Below are 15,980 nucleotides of genomic sequence, written 5' to 3' on the forward strand. Positions count from 1 at the left end.
GATTTGTGCTTGCAGTTGAATAGGTGAACTCTCAGTGCCCTGCTCCAGCCATCCTCTACCTGCTATAACACCCCCACTGCCAAGATGGTGATGGAATCATATCCCTCTGGAACCAAAGCCCCAGACAAATCCTTCATTCATGGTTTTGTCCCAGCAATAGAAAAGTAACTCATACATCTTGCTTCTTTGTAGTTTGCCAAAACCAAGGCCTACAATAGTGTATTGCTTTAGCAGATTTTTATCACAGTGATAGATGCCTGATAAAAACAATGAAAAGTAGGAAATATTTATTTTGGCTTAACAGTTGCAGAATGCTCAGCTCATAATTTCTTAGCCCATAATTTCTTAGCCCGGTATCATCGGGCAGAATGTCATAGAGGTAAGAACCCACACAGGAGGAAGTTATTCATCTCATGTCAAGACAGAAGCAGAGAAAGAAGAATCCTCGTGCTCACCAGTCTTCCTGGTTTCCTCCTTCAATTTCCTCATGGCTCCAAGACTAGGACAGGAGCTACCTATGTTCAGGATGGATCTTCCCTCCCAGTTAATCCTTTCTGAAAAAAATACCCTAAAGACATCCACAGCACTAACATTCCAGGTAATTATAAAGCCAGTCAGGTTGACAGCACAAATCCTCACAGCTAACCCTGTAACATCTGGGATTGTGTCTTGTTCTTACCCTGAAGCCTTCCTTCCATGTCCTGATGAAGGCTCATCTCTTATAGGAGTCCTTCCTCCGGTCACTGTACATCTTTGTTTTTCCAGCTGAAGGAGTACAGGGTATAACACCTCAAAACTAGGCTATCTGCTATTTGCACACATCGACTATTTCACCTACAGGCTTTGAGAAACAGAAACTGCACTGGGAGCCTAAGATGGTTAATATTGACAGTCAACTTGACAAGACCTTGAATCATCAAAGAGACAGCATCTTGGGCATGTCTGTGAGGGATTATCTAGATTAGGTTGGTTGAAGTAGTTCCACCTGCATTGCACGAAGTGCATAAAAGTTAGAAAGAGAACTGAGACCAGTGTTCACATCTCTCTGTTCCAATACGCACAGCTGCCACACTCTGCTCCAGCCATAATGTCTCCGCCTCCGCCATGACGGACCCGAACTGTGAGCCAAACAAACCTTTCCTTTTTTTTTTTTTTTTTTTTTTTTTTTTTTGGTTTTTCAAGTCAGGGTTTCTCTGTGGCTTTGGAGCCTGTCCTGGAACTAGCTCTTGTAGACCAGGCTGGTCTCGAACTCACAGAGATCCGCCTGCCTCTGCCTCCCGAGTGCTGGGATTAAAGGCGTGCGCCACCACCGCCCGGCTCAAACCTTTCCTTTTTGACATGACTTCTGGCAAGTATTTCGTCACAGAGGTAAGAAAAGGAACTAACAAAGAAACCATCTTCCCTTCGCTGCTTACAGACAGATTCTCCGAATGACCTCAATTTTCTTCAAGCCCCTTCTTGGGAATGTATGAACCAGGGAAGATGAATTCTGTTCAGAAGATTTTAAGATTACGAAGACATGCTATTGAATCCTCCCTTAAGAGTCACAAACAGACCTATCAACCACCCGGACAGAAAAGTACTTCTCAGGAAAGTTGTTCATTCCAAAAACTTCAGGAAACAAGACAGACATGAGGACATCTTAAAAAGATGGGAGGGAAGCTACCACTTTAATAAGATACAGACATATTATAATTATAAAGCCTTTCCAAATCCAGCTGCTCACAGATGTTCACTGCTAACTCTGAAAGACCAATTTTTCCTCTCTCCTCTTTCTGTTTCTCTTCTATGTACTGGACAACAACCTAAATCCGCTTTCCTTGACATTCTGGTTCTCTTTCTCTCTCTCTCTTTCTCTCTCTCTCTCTCTCTCTCTCTCTTTCTCTTTCTCTCTCCCTTTCCCTTCATTCCTCCCTCTGTCTGTTCATTGATGCTGTGTTCATGAGAGCCAGAAGGTGGCAACAACCTAAATGTCAACAGAAGATTGAATAAAGAAAATATGGTACATTTATATAATGGAGTTCTTACTCAACTGTTAAACAAACAAACAAACAAAAATGGACAACTCCTGAAATTTGCAGGTAAAAGCCTAGAACTGAAAAAAACAAACAAGCAAATAAACTTTCTCTTATTGAAGTAGCTCAGACTCAGAAAGACAAATAAGGTATATGTTTGCTTATATGTGGATCTTAGCTGTTAAGTCAATGATAAACAAGCTACAATTTGTAGAAACACAGAGGTTAGTCACAGAGTGAGGGACTGGGGGACAGATAGATCTAGTTAGGAACTTGAAATTGAATAGTTAGTTTATTAGTTAGTTAGTTAGTTAGTTAGTTAGTTACAGGTGGATTGGGGAGGATTAAGTGTGGAGGGAAAGAGAGAGGCGAACAAAGAGAAAATAGGATGGAGACAGCTAAAATTAAGGGCTGTTTGAGGGGTGCTGTGGAAGCCTGAAATCGCCAAATAATGGGAGAGACGGAGTCCCAAATGGACATCTCTCATCAACAAATGAAGCTTCGAGTAGTAGGACGGGGTTACGTCTAGTTGGGTTGTTACCCAACGGGGTTCTGTGGGTATCCCCAAACAACTCAAGCTATTGCCAAGATTATAAATTGCTCTCCACAAATTGACGGAAAGGCCCTGTTGCTGAAGACAACACTTGAACAACTCATTGAACACGGAGAAATCCAGCTGGGTTCCTATAGAAAGCCTTTACCTCTCTGCCCTAGTATCTTTGACCAAGGAAGATACTTTGCAATATACCAAAAGAGAAACATAAATGCCTAGCTAGTCACAAACTCTTTGATCTACAATGTTCTACCTGCTAGACAATGGTGGCACAAAGCTTGTTTGAATAACTCACCAATATCTGACTTCAGGTCCACTCAACAAGATGAAAACAATATCTGTTAGTGTTTATGTAACCAAAAACCTGAGACTAGACAGCCAAGGACCTAGGGTAAAACCACATGCTACTGTTCTGAGGTAAGAAAAAAGTAGCTATAAAATGACATCCTGTTATACTCAGAGATACAGTGCCTTGCTCAGACATCATCAGAGAAGCATCCTCCGGCAGCAGATAGGAACAAATACAAAGACTCATGGCTAGACATTATACAGGGACAGATCTTGGAACACCCAGCCCTAAACGAGATGTCACCTTCCAATCTCTGTCCTCAGAGCCAGGGAAACTCATGGAAGAGGAGACAAAAAGATTTTAAGAGTTAGAGGAAATGGAGGACTTAAAGAATACAAAGGTCTGTGAATCAGCTAAGCAAAGTTCATATGAATTCACAGAGACTAAGGCAGCAAGTACAGGGCATGCACAGGCCTTCACCAGGTTCTTTATGTATGAATTGTGGCTTTCTGTTTAGCAACTTTTATGGGATTCCCGGGTGTTTTAAAGTGTGGGTCTCATATTCTTATACTTTCTTTTGGGTTCTTTTCCTTCTGTTCCTTTGTTTTGTCCAGTTCTGACGTGTAACTTTTTCTTTGATCTTAATTAATTTTAGTTTAGTTTTATTTTATTATTATCCCTTAAGTTTGTTTTCTAAATAAAGGCAGAAAGAGAGTGGATCCCGGTGGGAAAGGAGTGTGGAGAGACTGGGAGAAACAGAAGGAAGGGAAACTGTAATCAGGATATTTTATGTGAAGGGGAAAAATATATTTTCATTAAAAATTTTTTTTAAAAAAACAGAAACGGGGAAGTTAAGAGGGTTAAAATAGCATGCCTCTGGATGCCGTGAAGTTTTAACTGAAACAAAAAAGAGAACACTTTGAAAGTTCATTAAAATAGGAGTTTGCACCTAAAATAATGCCTTTGTTCAGTGACTAATACTACTTTAAGATTCTATAACAGATAGCTTGAATGCTAAAATGTAACTACTGAGTCACACAAGAAAACAGATATATCTCAGTCTTCAGCAATGGGACCCTGGCTGCTTGGAGCCTGACCCAGTGGTTTGTGCTGCTTCTGGGAACTGAAGAAAGAAGCTGGTCGGGAAGTGTAGGGTGGGAACCACAGAAAGATGCCAGTCTGCTCTCATCCTTGACAGCCAGAGTTGTGTTGGCTAGACATTAAAAATGTCCCTGGTTCTATGAGTAATTCTGTCCTGGTCAAAGAACAGAAATCCTAAAACTGTTTAGGGGAACTGCTTTGTGTTCTGATTTCTTGTTTTCAATCTTTATTCTCCTTTTACATAAACATAAAGGACCGCAGCAGCCTGGAAGCTATATGTGACTAGACACTTTCCGGGTCTCGGAAGGTGTTCCCAAAACTCCAGTCTAGTAGGGACTGGATCCAGTAGGATCATGAAGACATTTTAGGTGGGACAACTGGACTGACCAAGCTATCCTTGCATGCTGCAACCTGGGAAAGCCTTATTATCCCCTAGATAGACCCTTTGGGAGTATAGAAAAAAAAAAACTAAAATAGTTGTCTTTTTCTGTAAAAGAAAAAGGTTTTATTATAACAAGGAATTTAAATCTTTTTATCGCCCCAACCTTGTAAAACTTTTATTTTCACAAAGTCCTTGCTACAATCTTAGAACTGAAGTGTCTTAGTTTTCCTTCATTTCATTTGTGCTGAGTCTTTTAAAAAATAGCCAATCACAAAAGACTGTGAGGTGAGCAGCAACACAGACACAGCCAGCATTAGAATAAAACCACCGGAACTTCCTGTCTTTGCTTACTTGCTCTTCTGCTTAGGTGAGTGAGTAGTACATGCTTGTGAGCAGAAGTAAAATTTGTTCTTATTGAATTCTCTTTCTTAGCCGCTCCGTATTTACTTCTAACAGTGGAAGTCCTCTGCCACCATTATTCACAAGTTCTGCCTGCCCCCTTCCTCTTGTGTTTTCAGCGTTAATAACTCACTTTCTGAAACTCACCCTACCTTGTGTATGGAATTCATCCTGTGACATCGCCCTTGATGGTTTCGGAGGTCATTGAATGTCTTGGGTCCTAGTACACCCCACCCTCAGATTATTTCCACCTGAGGCAAGACAGTGTCTTCCTCAAAGAGCACCTGTCCTCCTCTTCCCTTTTCAAAGCACTATTCAAACAATTAGGTCCTAGCCCCTCCTTACTCATGGAGCTGAGCCCTGAAGGGACAAATTTATTATGGAAGAAGATAGTGGGTTGTCTGCTTATTGACCCCAAAAGTACCCAGCACAAGTGACTCCAGAAGTAAAACCGAGTAACTATTCCAATAGGCCCGCCATTTCTTCTCAGGAGGCAGTCCTCTCTGAGAATGAGGCCTCTGTGTGCCTGTCACTCAAACAGCATATGTTCTTTATTAAAATTTTGGTATTGCCTCTGCTTTGTACGTACTTCCATCTACATTCTGTTACAGACACACCAATAACCCCACTATTACTTGATTGAGTAGTTCTTGAGTAAATTCAGTTGTGAATTCACTTTAAACACAGGTTGTTTGTGACTGCAATCCAACTCTATCGTTTTGAAAGCGGAACGGTGAGGAGCTCCAAGCACATGCTTGGTCTTTTCTCAACTCAGTCTTGAATAGTTTAGCAAGATATTTTGACAGGCATTCCATTCTGAGGAGAACACGCATCTTGATCCAACACAACTATAAATGTTATGAAACACCAAGCATCAACTCAACACAGAGAATCCCTATCTCGGAAAATAAAAGCAGTAAACAAAATTAGCAGTTTTCCTCTCAGTCCTAATAAAAATATAAACCCAGTGCCTGAAGGATTCCACGTTGGAGGCTTATGCCTTTATTGTACTTCACGGGTTCTCCTAATATCCTTAAACAACTTCCCTTGATTTTCTGGGAGTTTTCCTTCATCTTTTCCTAAGCCAATGGCAATTAAAATAAAAATTTCAAAGGAGTAAAGCCAAAGAGGAAAAGCTACAAAAATCCGATTTGGTTTTCCTACCCTTACCCTCTCCTCATTTCCCAGCCACTAATCCGCTCTCAAGCCGCACAATAGAGCAGCTAGACAGAAAGAAGGGAGATAAAATTGGCCAGCTACTACATTGTCCTTGCTAATCTGCGCCATTTACATAAGGGTTAGGAGGCTTGTTTTATCATTTAAACAGACTTAAAAGCCCTTTGCAAATGAGATTTAGTTCCTACAAAAGAATGAGTTGGTTGGTGCTATTTGGCGAGCTGCTTCTAGCCCAGAGCTGACTTGGCAGTAACCAGGCTGCTTCTTGGGCCACATGGAGTGTAAGCAAAGATTGCCTCCAGCTGCCAAAACCCCGAAGCCTCAAACTGATTAAATTCTTACCAGGAGGTGAACTGGGTGAGGGCCAGGCTCAAAGGCCAGAACTTGAGCTATACCTGAACAAACGCTTTTTAGGCAGATGACTCAAGGTGGCTCTAGGTGTTCAAGCCCCTTGACTCTTCTCTCGAAAGGAAAATGGAGAGCAGATGGGAAATGTACTGCGGAGGCTGGAAGACTCCACACCATCCAAGCTGTGAAGGAACAACCAGCTAAGCTCTTTGATTCAACGTTGGTCAGACTGGCCTTGAGCACAAAGACAAACCGCAAAACTAACTCCTTTGCCAGCGTAGGAACAAAAGTAATTAGGAGGAAAATGTGCTCTTAGCACAAGCTACACTCTCTGCATCAAAGTCTAGACGATGATTCTATATACCATACACCAACTGTATGTTTTACCTGGCACACCTTGAACAGAAGTTCAGAGTGACTTTGGCCTGTGGCTCAGCGGGGTGCGTAGGACGACCTTGGTTAAATTTGCTCCCAGAAAGAACCAGAGTGGTAACGCCCTCCATTCTTAGGTCATCCAGATCTTCTGCAAAAACACAACAATAACAGGAGGAATTAAATCCAGTTGAATTAAACAGAAAAAAAACATGTTTTACAGTACCTACACATAATTTGTAAAGTAAACAACTATTTTGTATTTTCTATAAAATAAACCAACTCATGTATAGTTATATTTTCCATTTTTCCTGGGTATAGTTGTGTCAACAGCAGCTACACAGCCTGACACCTCCACCTGCAGTCTGAGGGGCTTATCTGTAATGAATTAAATAAAAATAAGCAGCTAGTCCCAGGCATGGATGGCACAGTTCCCCAAGTGACTGCAGGGGGCAGTATGAGCCATGAGTCCCAGGAAGGAAGCCGTATGGTGGGTGAGAGACCTTGATGGGGCCACCAGTCCCACGAGGAGAGACAGACAGATGGGCATGCCACAAGACCATGACACAGGGCTCCATTGGATATTAATTTAGTGGGTTATGGAGGGGAAAGGGAGAAGGGGAGAAGAGCAGAGAGAGAAAGAGAGACTAAGAGGGGAGAAGTGGGGAGAATGGAGAGAGGCAGAAGCTGCCTCTTTCGGGGGAGAGACAGAAAAGGAAGAGATTCGAGATTCAGGCTGCAAGCAGGAAGGAAGTTCTGCCTGCCTCAGAAGGCTGGGTGGTGGGGCCACAGGACACACAGGATGGAGTGCGGGACTTGTCTCTTAAAGGGACAGGAAAGAACAATTACCTTATCCACTCAGGGAAAGCCAGATTTTGCCTATACCAAAGAATCAGGGTCAGTCCCTATGAAGCTGCATTGGGTTTATTAAGTAGAGATGAACACTTTAGGTTTAAGTGTAGGTAGCAGCGAGCTAGACAAATATTCTGTCCAAAGCCGACCCCCAAAATGGCTACTGCTGACAATGTCCTTAACAGAAGGGCTCTGATCAGGTAAATAGAAGCATAAATTCAGCACCCTGGGGAGTCTCCTGATAGGTGTTTCTGTTTACCAGGAAAGTAGATCTTGTAAAGAAACCCACCTTAGCCCTCCTATAATCCAGCCCCAAAGGTCATTTATCTTCATAAGGGCATCAAATTGCCTGTTCCTTATCAATCTGAACAATCTGTATCAGCCCAAAGATACCCACCCTGTAGACTGTCCTACAAAATCTGCTTGCTTTTTTGCCATTTTGCTTCTTCCCTCCGCCCCCAGCCTGAGAGACAGCCTTGGCAATCTGATCACCAATAAATATTTCTTTCTACTCATGGAGTGGTCTAGTTCACTGTTTTTACTCCATCCTCACCTACAACAAACATTCTCTAGTGCCTTGATAGCAGCATGAATGAGTCTGTGGCTTTTGAAGTTATATTGTTGAAAGGCTATATTTTACAACCAGTTTCAAAATGTAAGCCAAGTTTAAAATGGACATAGTATCAAGCTGCCTTGTCAATACGTGTAGCTCCGTACTTTTGGGTGAGTACAGCTCCCCATCCTCTGTTCCTTTACAGAGGTTCTCTGGACAGTGAAGAGTAGACAATATTTACAACTGGTCCAAGTGTAGTCAGTATCTGTGGAGTGTGCAGACATAAGGATGGCAGCTATATCATACAGTCTCCCCAGAAGGTTCTAGAAGAGCACTGAAGAGGGGCAGAAAAAGTGTAAGAACCAGAGGCCGGGATACTGAGGCGAAATGTCTTCTGGGCATGCCAGATCACTGCACTCATGGAACCACAGCAGCTACAACTACCTGCTTTCCCGTACTTGTGCGCATGCACCTCCATAAGAGCAATTCATTCAGCATGACAGAATGCTTGCAGGAGGCACACATGGAGTTCCACGCCACCCTGAGGAGCCATTCAGAGTTGACGGCTTCTAGGGAAGGAAGTCAGTTTTCTTTAGGGGAATGGCCCCACATTTGTGGACACATTGACATAGAAGAAGCACTAATTAAACTTGGTGGGTAAATGAAATAAAATTAAAAAATAAAAGTATGAGATCGGGGAGATGTCAGAAAACATGGATTGAGACTGACTATATTTACAGGGAATTATGAAAGAATAAATTAAAAATATGTTTGAACATTAACATTTAAAAGTGAAGCAAGCTTGATGATGTTTAGAAAATATAAGTTTATTTATATATCCTAATTAAATTGCAAGGTGGTTTTATAAGAAACAGTGATCCATTTTAGGGATGAGAAGATTAATATGTTTAAATTCAAAGTATACATTCTGACTGAAGGTACTTTTTGAGATAATTCTAAGAGACAGGGAATATTGTCTCTGCAAATCGCATTGATCCTTCCCATTATGTTGTAGTTCTTGACTCTCAGCCAGCAAAAAGGCAAAGTGAGGGGTTCCTGTCCCTTCCCAATTTCCCTTTATTTCCTGTCTTTTGGTCTTAGGTAGAAACAAATTATATGAAAGGATTTAAGGAATGTGAAATTGTGAGAGATGGGTGACACAAAGATCCAGAGAATAGTACAGTTCTATGGCTAGAACCTTGACCACAGCCTCTGATTTACCCATCCAGTGAGCGTAACGGCACCTCTGCAGCAGTCACCCCAAATAGTCAGGGTGTGGCCAATGACTTCCAGCTTCCATGTTTTTGTATTTGCTTCTAACTCAAAGCCAACTATATAAAACTAACTATTCAGGAACAGCCAAACCTATGAGTCCCTAAGCAGGTGCTGGAAGCATCCATGTCCAAAAAAAAAAACCCCATGCAAACAACGTAAAAGTAACAGGACAAGGAAATTTTATTTTGCAAGAAGGGTAAACTAGGCTAAGGAGCACATCTGGGCAGGAAGAGCACTAGGTTTCTTTCTAGCACTGGTGGCTACTGTGGCTTTTCCCCCTTGCTTGGGGACTGACCCACAGTCTTTCAGATTGCCTAATTCTTAAAGGGCCAGTGCAAATGAAATGAAGGAAAGTGGGGTAGAAGGAGAAGAGATCAGTTGTCCCAGGCAGGAAAGCTGGTGAGGGGTGCTGTGGGTTAAGAAAACTTTTACCACATGAGAGATATTAAAAGATTTAAATTCTTTTGCATGAAACTTTACAAGGTGGGGAGAATTATGGTATGTTGGCCTTTGGTGAGCTGCTTACCTTTGTTAGTTAAAAGCACTTCTCTCAGAGGGAAGGTTTAAAGCATTGCTGGAAATGGATCCCAAACCTCTGAGTTCCAGGATCTAAGGCAACTTGGCTGTGGTCGCAGAACCAATCTCACTTGCCTATCCAGTATCTCTGTGACTGCTGCCATGCTGTCTAAGTTATGTGTGGTCCATCTCACAGTTTGCTTAATAACAATGCCTGATTCCCTGCAATGCAAGACCTACTTCCTCTCTACCTTCTTGGAAAGACCTTGCGAGGAGGTCTCCTTTTGTCTTGCCTTCTCAGCCTGGAAGCTCTACCTTCTGAGCCCTGTTGTGGTCAGCATGCTTAATGACATTTCGCCTGAGAAGGAGGACACATCTTTGCCTCTCTCTCAATCCCACCTATCTCTTTAATATCTAATTTGTTGGGAAATAAAATATTTGAGAGGTGAGCCTAGCCGCTTTGCCTTGGGGACACGTTTCCACCTTTGCCACTGCACTTCCCATCTCCAGCATTAGGACTTCTTGTCATACCAAGGCTTCCGCCCTTCTCCAGTGCCAGGTATTTTTATTCTCCAGTGCCAGTATCTTTGGTAAGTCTTTCCCAGGTGTTAACCAAAAATGTCTGCCCATCTCAATGCCAGTAAACCAAAAACCCTAGATTTAGATCAGATCTTGGGTTTTCCCAGGCCTGTTGAATCTTAACATGGATTAATGTGGGATTCCCCTCTGTATGCTGTGACTATGTTTAATTAACAAGAAGCTGCTTTTGGACTATGGCAGGGCAGAACAAAGCCAAGTAGGAAATTCGAACAGAGTATAGAGAGAAAGTAGGCGGAGTCAAAGAGATACTGTGTAGCTGCAGAAGGAAGAAGACTCTATGCAACTGCCCAAAAAGCAAGAGGTAACAAACCTTAAGCCTCCTGGTAAAATATAAAATAAAAGAAGGGGGTTAACTTAAGATATAATAGTTCGCCAGAAATATGCCCAAGCTATTGGGCAAGCAGTGTTGTAATTAATAAGTTTCTGTGTTATTTTTCAGGTCTGAGCAGTTAGGAAATGAAAGAGCAGTCTCTGCTTACAAGTGGTGCAACAATGCGGGCAACCACATCCACATCCACCTGAGAGAGCTTGATGAGAAATTCTAGACAAAGAAGAAGAAAGTGAAGTGCAGCTTCTTGGTAGCCTCATTTGTTTTTATTAGGATGGGCTCTGTTTGCTTGTAGCAAGCAGGGGCACCTCAGCTCCTTTAAAAGAGGTCTTCCTGACTCAGTATTGCCAGCAAAGGCTGCTCAGCTTCTTTAGGGGAGGGCTTCCTGGTTCACGCTGGTTGCATGAACAGTTGTGGCTCTTTCAGGAGACTGAGCACTTAAATGGGGTCTCTAAACAATGTGTTATAAATTGCTTAGTTGTGACATAGACCCAATGCACCTGTGAAGCTGGGGCACTCTTAGAAACAGTGAACATGCTTCTGCCATGTTGGACAGGGCCAGAGTCAATAGGCAGGAATGCTTAGCATTTAAAAACGAAAAAGACAAAAAGTGCTCCTGGTCAAAAAATGATTACAGATATGTAATAAAAACAGAGTCAAATGAAAATGACCTCTAAATGGGTCACGGTGTTGAAGATATATATGTAGGCTTGGAAGACAGAAGAAATTGTTATAAAAAAAATAAATGTTTTTTTAAAAAGTAAAGTATTTAAAGAGACAGAGTACCAATAGTCATAGATTAAAGGAGTAAAAAAAATAAGCAATGTAATGATGAAAAATACACAGAGAGTATGTATAGTATTGTGTTTTCTTTGAATTGTTTGACTGTGAATGAAATAAGTACAGAGAGACATTTTATTGTATGGGCTGCTAAACTAAACCAACATATATATTTTAAAGGGATCTTGACTTCAAAATTGGGTCTAAGGATATGATGTTTTAGAAAAGAGGTTTTTCTTTTGTTTCCACAAATGATAGAAAGATGAGGATTCCTTATCAGCTAATATGATTTGATCAAACAAGATCCCCTGAAGCAATCACCCAGATGGTCCAATATCCATGACAGCTTCAGAACTGCTGACTGAGATGGACCTATACAGGATACCCCATGAAATACCTGATTAACAGTGCCCTGATCAGCAGGAATTAGTCTAGAGAACAACATCCAAAATCCCTAAAGAATTGTTCATAAATGTTTGTTTACATTTGTAAGGGGATATACTATAGACATAAATACTTTACATTGGTATGGATCTTGGTTTATTGTTATAAATTTAAGGTCAATTTTGTTATATGTATATTTCTTCTCTTGATTAAGATATTGTGTTTGTGCAGTGCATTTAAAAATTTAATGTATAATTAAGAAATGCAGGATAATAGATAGTCATGTATAATAGCCAAGCTTCTAGTCATATTAGTTAGGTTTTTCTAGATGTACAGATATATATTTCAGATGAATAGGTATTCTTCAAAGACTAATAGAATATGGCATTTAAAATGTTTTAAGAACGTAGAGCTTTTCATGACAACATGTGCTCCTGGCAGCACCAATCTATTCAAGAGAATGATGGGCATTGAAGAGGTTCCTTTGGAGATTGTTAACCATTTAGGCAACTGTCCTTGCTTGGACTGCTTGATGGTATGCTGTATGAACTGGAAATGCAGGGCCCACAGAAATATGACTGCTGAACTTACTTAAAGGTGAGACAGTACTTCAGGGTTCCTGTTTCATGAAAGAGTCTACCATATATTATACGGGATACAAAAGAAAGCAACTGACAAACTGCCAATAGAGACGAAGCAGTCTTTCAAATTTCCTGCTTCATGGAGAAGTCTGTCAGATACTGTGGGCCTGTAGGTTAAATATGGATGCCCCAATGTTACAGAAGAACTTTGGTTGACTGTCCAGACAGCAAATTGTCTTTGTTATTTCTAGAGTTTTGGAAGTTGCTTACAATGCACTTCTTGTTAACTTAGGTAATATTATATCCTTCTGGAGTTTTTGATTGAGTTGAAGAATAGATAGTTATAGCTATAGTTTTCCTTAGTTATGATAAAAGATAAAGCAGATACAGATATTGTAACTGTGTTGTAATTAATACACTTTCTATGTGATTATTTTGGGTCAGGGTGGCGGCTCGGAAACCAACACGCAGCCTCCCACCTACAGACCATACATTCCAAAAGTGAAACTGGAATTCACAAGGATATTTGTTTCCTTCTTTTCTTTTTCCAGCCCTACTTGAGAGTACTACTTAATCTTACTTACCTAAAGATTCTCACTTTGGCTGTGTTATAAATTCAAATTCTTTATCCCGGGTATTATAATAAACATAAGCAGTTGGTTTTCCTTTGTAGTAGTGCTTGACCACTACGCAGAGTGGATTATGGCTATCAAGGGCCCTACATGATGTCTTTGACTCTAAAAGCTTTAGAGATTTAGAAAACTTCATAGAGCACCAAGGCAAATGGTAAGAAATCCCTTAAAGTCAAACTTTCTTCTGTCTCTATACCTCCCTCTCTGTCGACTCTGCACCGTATCTCAGATCCTGCTACTGAATGAAAATTCTACTTCATTCAAAGACTGAAACCTCCCAACTGGGATTAGATCTGAAACTCCTATCTCCTCCTCTTGAAGACTGACTTCTGGACTTTGTTCTTACAGATTATGTCCTACTCCATAGGTCTTATTACCAATTCCCAACTGCCCCAAACTCTCCTGCTCTGCAACATTTAGCTCATCTGGTCAAAATCCGGCTGATGAATTCCAGTCACTGAGTTTCTGTCTTTGCTTCTAACTCAAAGCCAACAGGATAAGGTCAAATGTTAGAGCACACAGGAGCCTGTTAGGCACTAAGTAAGTACTGGAAACAAATACTCTCAGTGTCCCACAAAGAAATACCTCCTATAACACACTTATTCTAGCTGTCAAGAAATCAGATGGTCCATGCTGGCTAGTTCAAGACGACAGGGCCATTAATGAAGCCACCCTATCAATAAATCTGTGGTCCTTATCCCCTACTCTATCTTTTTTTTCTCCTTGTACAAATTTCTCATTCCATTGTCATTTACCTTAAAAGTAATTTCTTTTTTTAACTGTCCGACTTAGCCTTTCCCTACAAAACAGTTTTGCTTTGTTTTTTCCCAGATAATCCTTCCTGATAGACTACCACCATGATCTGCATGTATTCATGTTTCTTCTTCTTTGTTTTCCATGAGCTATAAAATACTCCTCACAATGTCTATGAGATATTGTATCATTTTTTTCAACCCCTTTCCTAGAGTTCTGTTTCTACCTTGTTGGTCAGCTTCCTGTATACTTTATGGATAAGAATTCAACTGAAATGGAGGAAGCTTCCTGAGTGGGATGCATTGTAGTCACTTTGGACTCAGTTCTAGAGCCTGGGTCCTTTCTATCTGAAACACCTTACAAACAGGCTGAATGCATTGTGCTACCCATGGCATTAGCCCTAGCCAAACAATTATCAGTAAACATTTATACCAACTCTAAATACACTTTTCATATTATCCATTCTTATGCTTCCATTTGGAGGGAGAGGCAAGGTTTTAACTGGTAAGGAGTCTCTCCTTATTAACAATATCTAATCCTAAATTCCTACATATAGCCTCTGTGCCATAGAAGGCAACCATCCTCTGTTGTAGGAGATGAGAAAAACGAGACCCCTTAACTAAATAATAAAAAAGCTAAGTTCTGAGCTATGCACCTTTTCCTTCTTGTTGCATCTTCATTTAACCACCTTCCTTATTTAAGGGAGCAAAATAGAAATTATCAAAAAAGGAAGACAGCTTATATCAAGGTTGGTGTACAGAAGAAGGGTAGAAAACCTTAAAAGATCTTAGAAATGTTTCATGAGCAATTCTGTTAAGTCACTTCCCTCTCACCAGAATCCTCAGTTACTCAGTCCTGCCACACGTATCCTCACTCACTTCAGGATCCAAGCAGAGCTTTGTCTTAAAACCTTCTTTCCTTTGATCCATCTGTCTCTCTTGAAAATTATTTATTATACTTCAAAATGACTTCCATCTTTGCAGACCTCTCTCCGTAACACAGGGAATATGAATGTCTTAATGTCAGGACGTTGTTGGGTAACCATGTCCCTGTGATACCCCTATACACATGAACTCATTTGTACGCATTTTATCTTGTTTTTCTGCTTATTTTGAGGCAGGAAAGAAAGACAAGGAGATTATAGGGACACAGGAAGGAAAAGAATCCCCTCCAGAATTTGAGCAAAACAAAAACATTTGTCGTAAAGGTTACTGATAGAGTTCATGTTCTTCTCATACATAACTATTTTCTGTTAAAGAAGCAATAAAACCAACTTAGGTCCTAAGTGAATATGACATTGGATAGGGTTTCATTCCTTCCTCTGGACGTGCCTGAGAATCTCAAAGAAAATTGTTTACTTAATTTACAATAAAGACATTTTTACCTTTCTGTATCCCATGAGCCAGACCTCACCTTGTCAGATGTTCAGAGGCACACACTAGGTGATCACATCTAGGTTACCCTTTTGATTTTAATTAATTTGTATTATACTTATTTACCTGCCTCTTCTTCCCCCACCCGTGTGTGTGTGTGTGTGTGTGTGTGTGTGTGTGTGTGTGTGTGTATACACATGCACATATACCCCTGAGTTTAAAGCACAACTTGCAAGAGTCATTTCCCTTTTTTGTCTCCTTCTGCCCTGTGGTTCCTTGAGATCAAGCTCAGGTTGTGTCTCATCTTGTTGGCAAAGCTAAAAAATTGATAACTGTGTTTTTTCTATATTTCTTGTGTATTAGTCACGGTGAGGTCAACATGACAGCTAGGATCTCCTTCTACACTGGACTGTTTGAAATAGATAAGGGAAAGGCCACAGGGCTTCTTAGATTTTGCCCTTATATCTGTGAGGTTGTTTCTCCAGCCTGGACTGGAAAGCTGTTCTTGGTTCTGAAGCATCCCTTAAGGGTACAATCATTGTGTTTGACTTTGGGCATTGGATTGACATCCAATGCTGCTTCACGATCACTCTTTTATTACAAGACCACAATGACAATACAACAAAATATTGTTGAACTATGTTAGGATATAATTGACTCTGAAAGCAAATGTGCAGTCACTTCTAGTGACTTCTAGAACAGTGAGCTTCTAGAGCCC

At 40.8% G+C, this 15,980-nt stretch overlaps 1 protein-coding gene across 4 annotated transcripts in view; it reads right to left on the minus strand.

Moving 5' to 3' along the window:
- C11H8orf34 (chromosome 11 C8orf34 homolog) overlaps positions 1–15,980 on the minus strand; it is a 365,888-nt gene that overhangs the window by 137,007 nt on the left and 212,901 nt on the right. For 2 of the 4 annotated variants that reach the window (XM_038347783.1, XM_038347781.1), the window contains exon 8: positions 6,660–6,786. In XM_038347783.1, coding sequence (XP_038203711.1) covers positions 6,660–6,786 — 127 coding nt within the window. Of the gene's footprint in view, positions 1–6,650; positions 6,787–15,980 lie in introns of all 4 variants that reach the window. The other 2 variants (XM_038347782.1, XM_038347780.1) reach the window with 1 other exon arrangement.

The sequence above is a fragment of the Arvicola amphibius genome, chromosome 11 (assembly GCF_903992535.2).
Source record: "Arvicola amphibius chromosome 11, mArvAmp1.2, whole genome shotgun sequence".
Lineage (NCBI taxonomy): Eukaryota > Metazoa > Chordata > Mammalia > Rodentia > Cricetidae > Arvicola > Arvicola amphibius.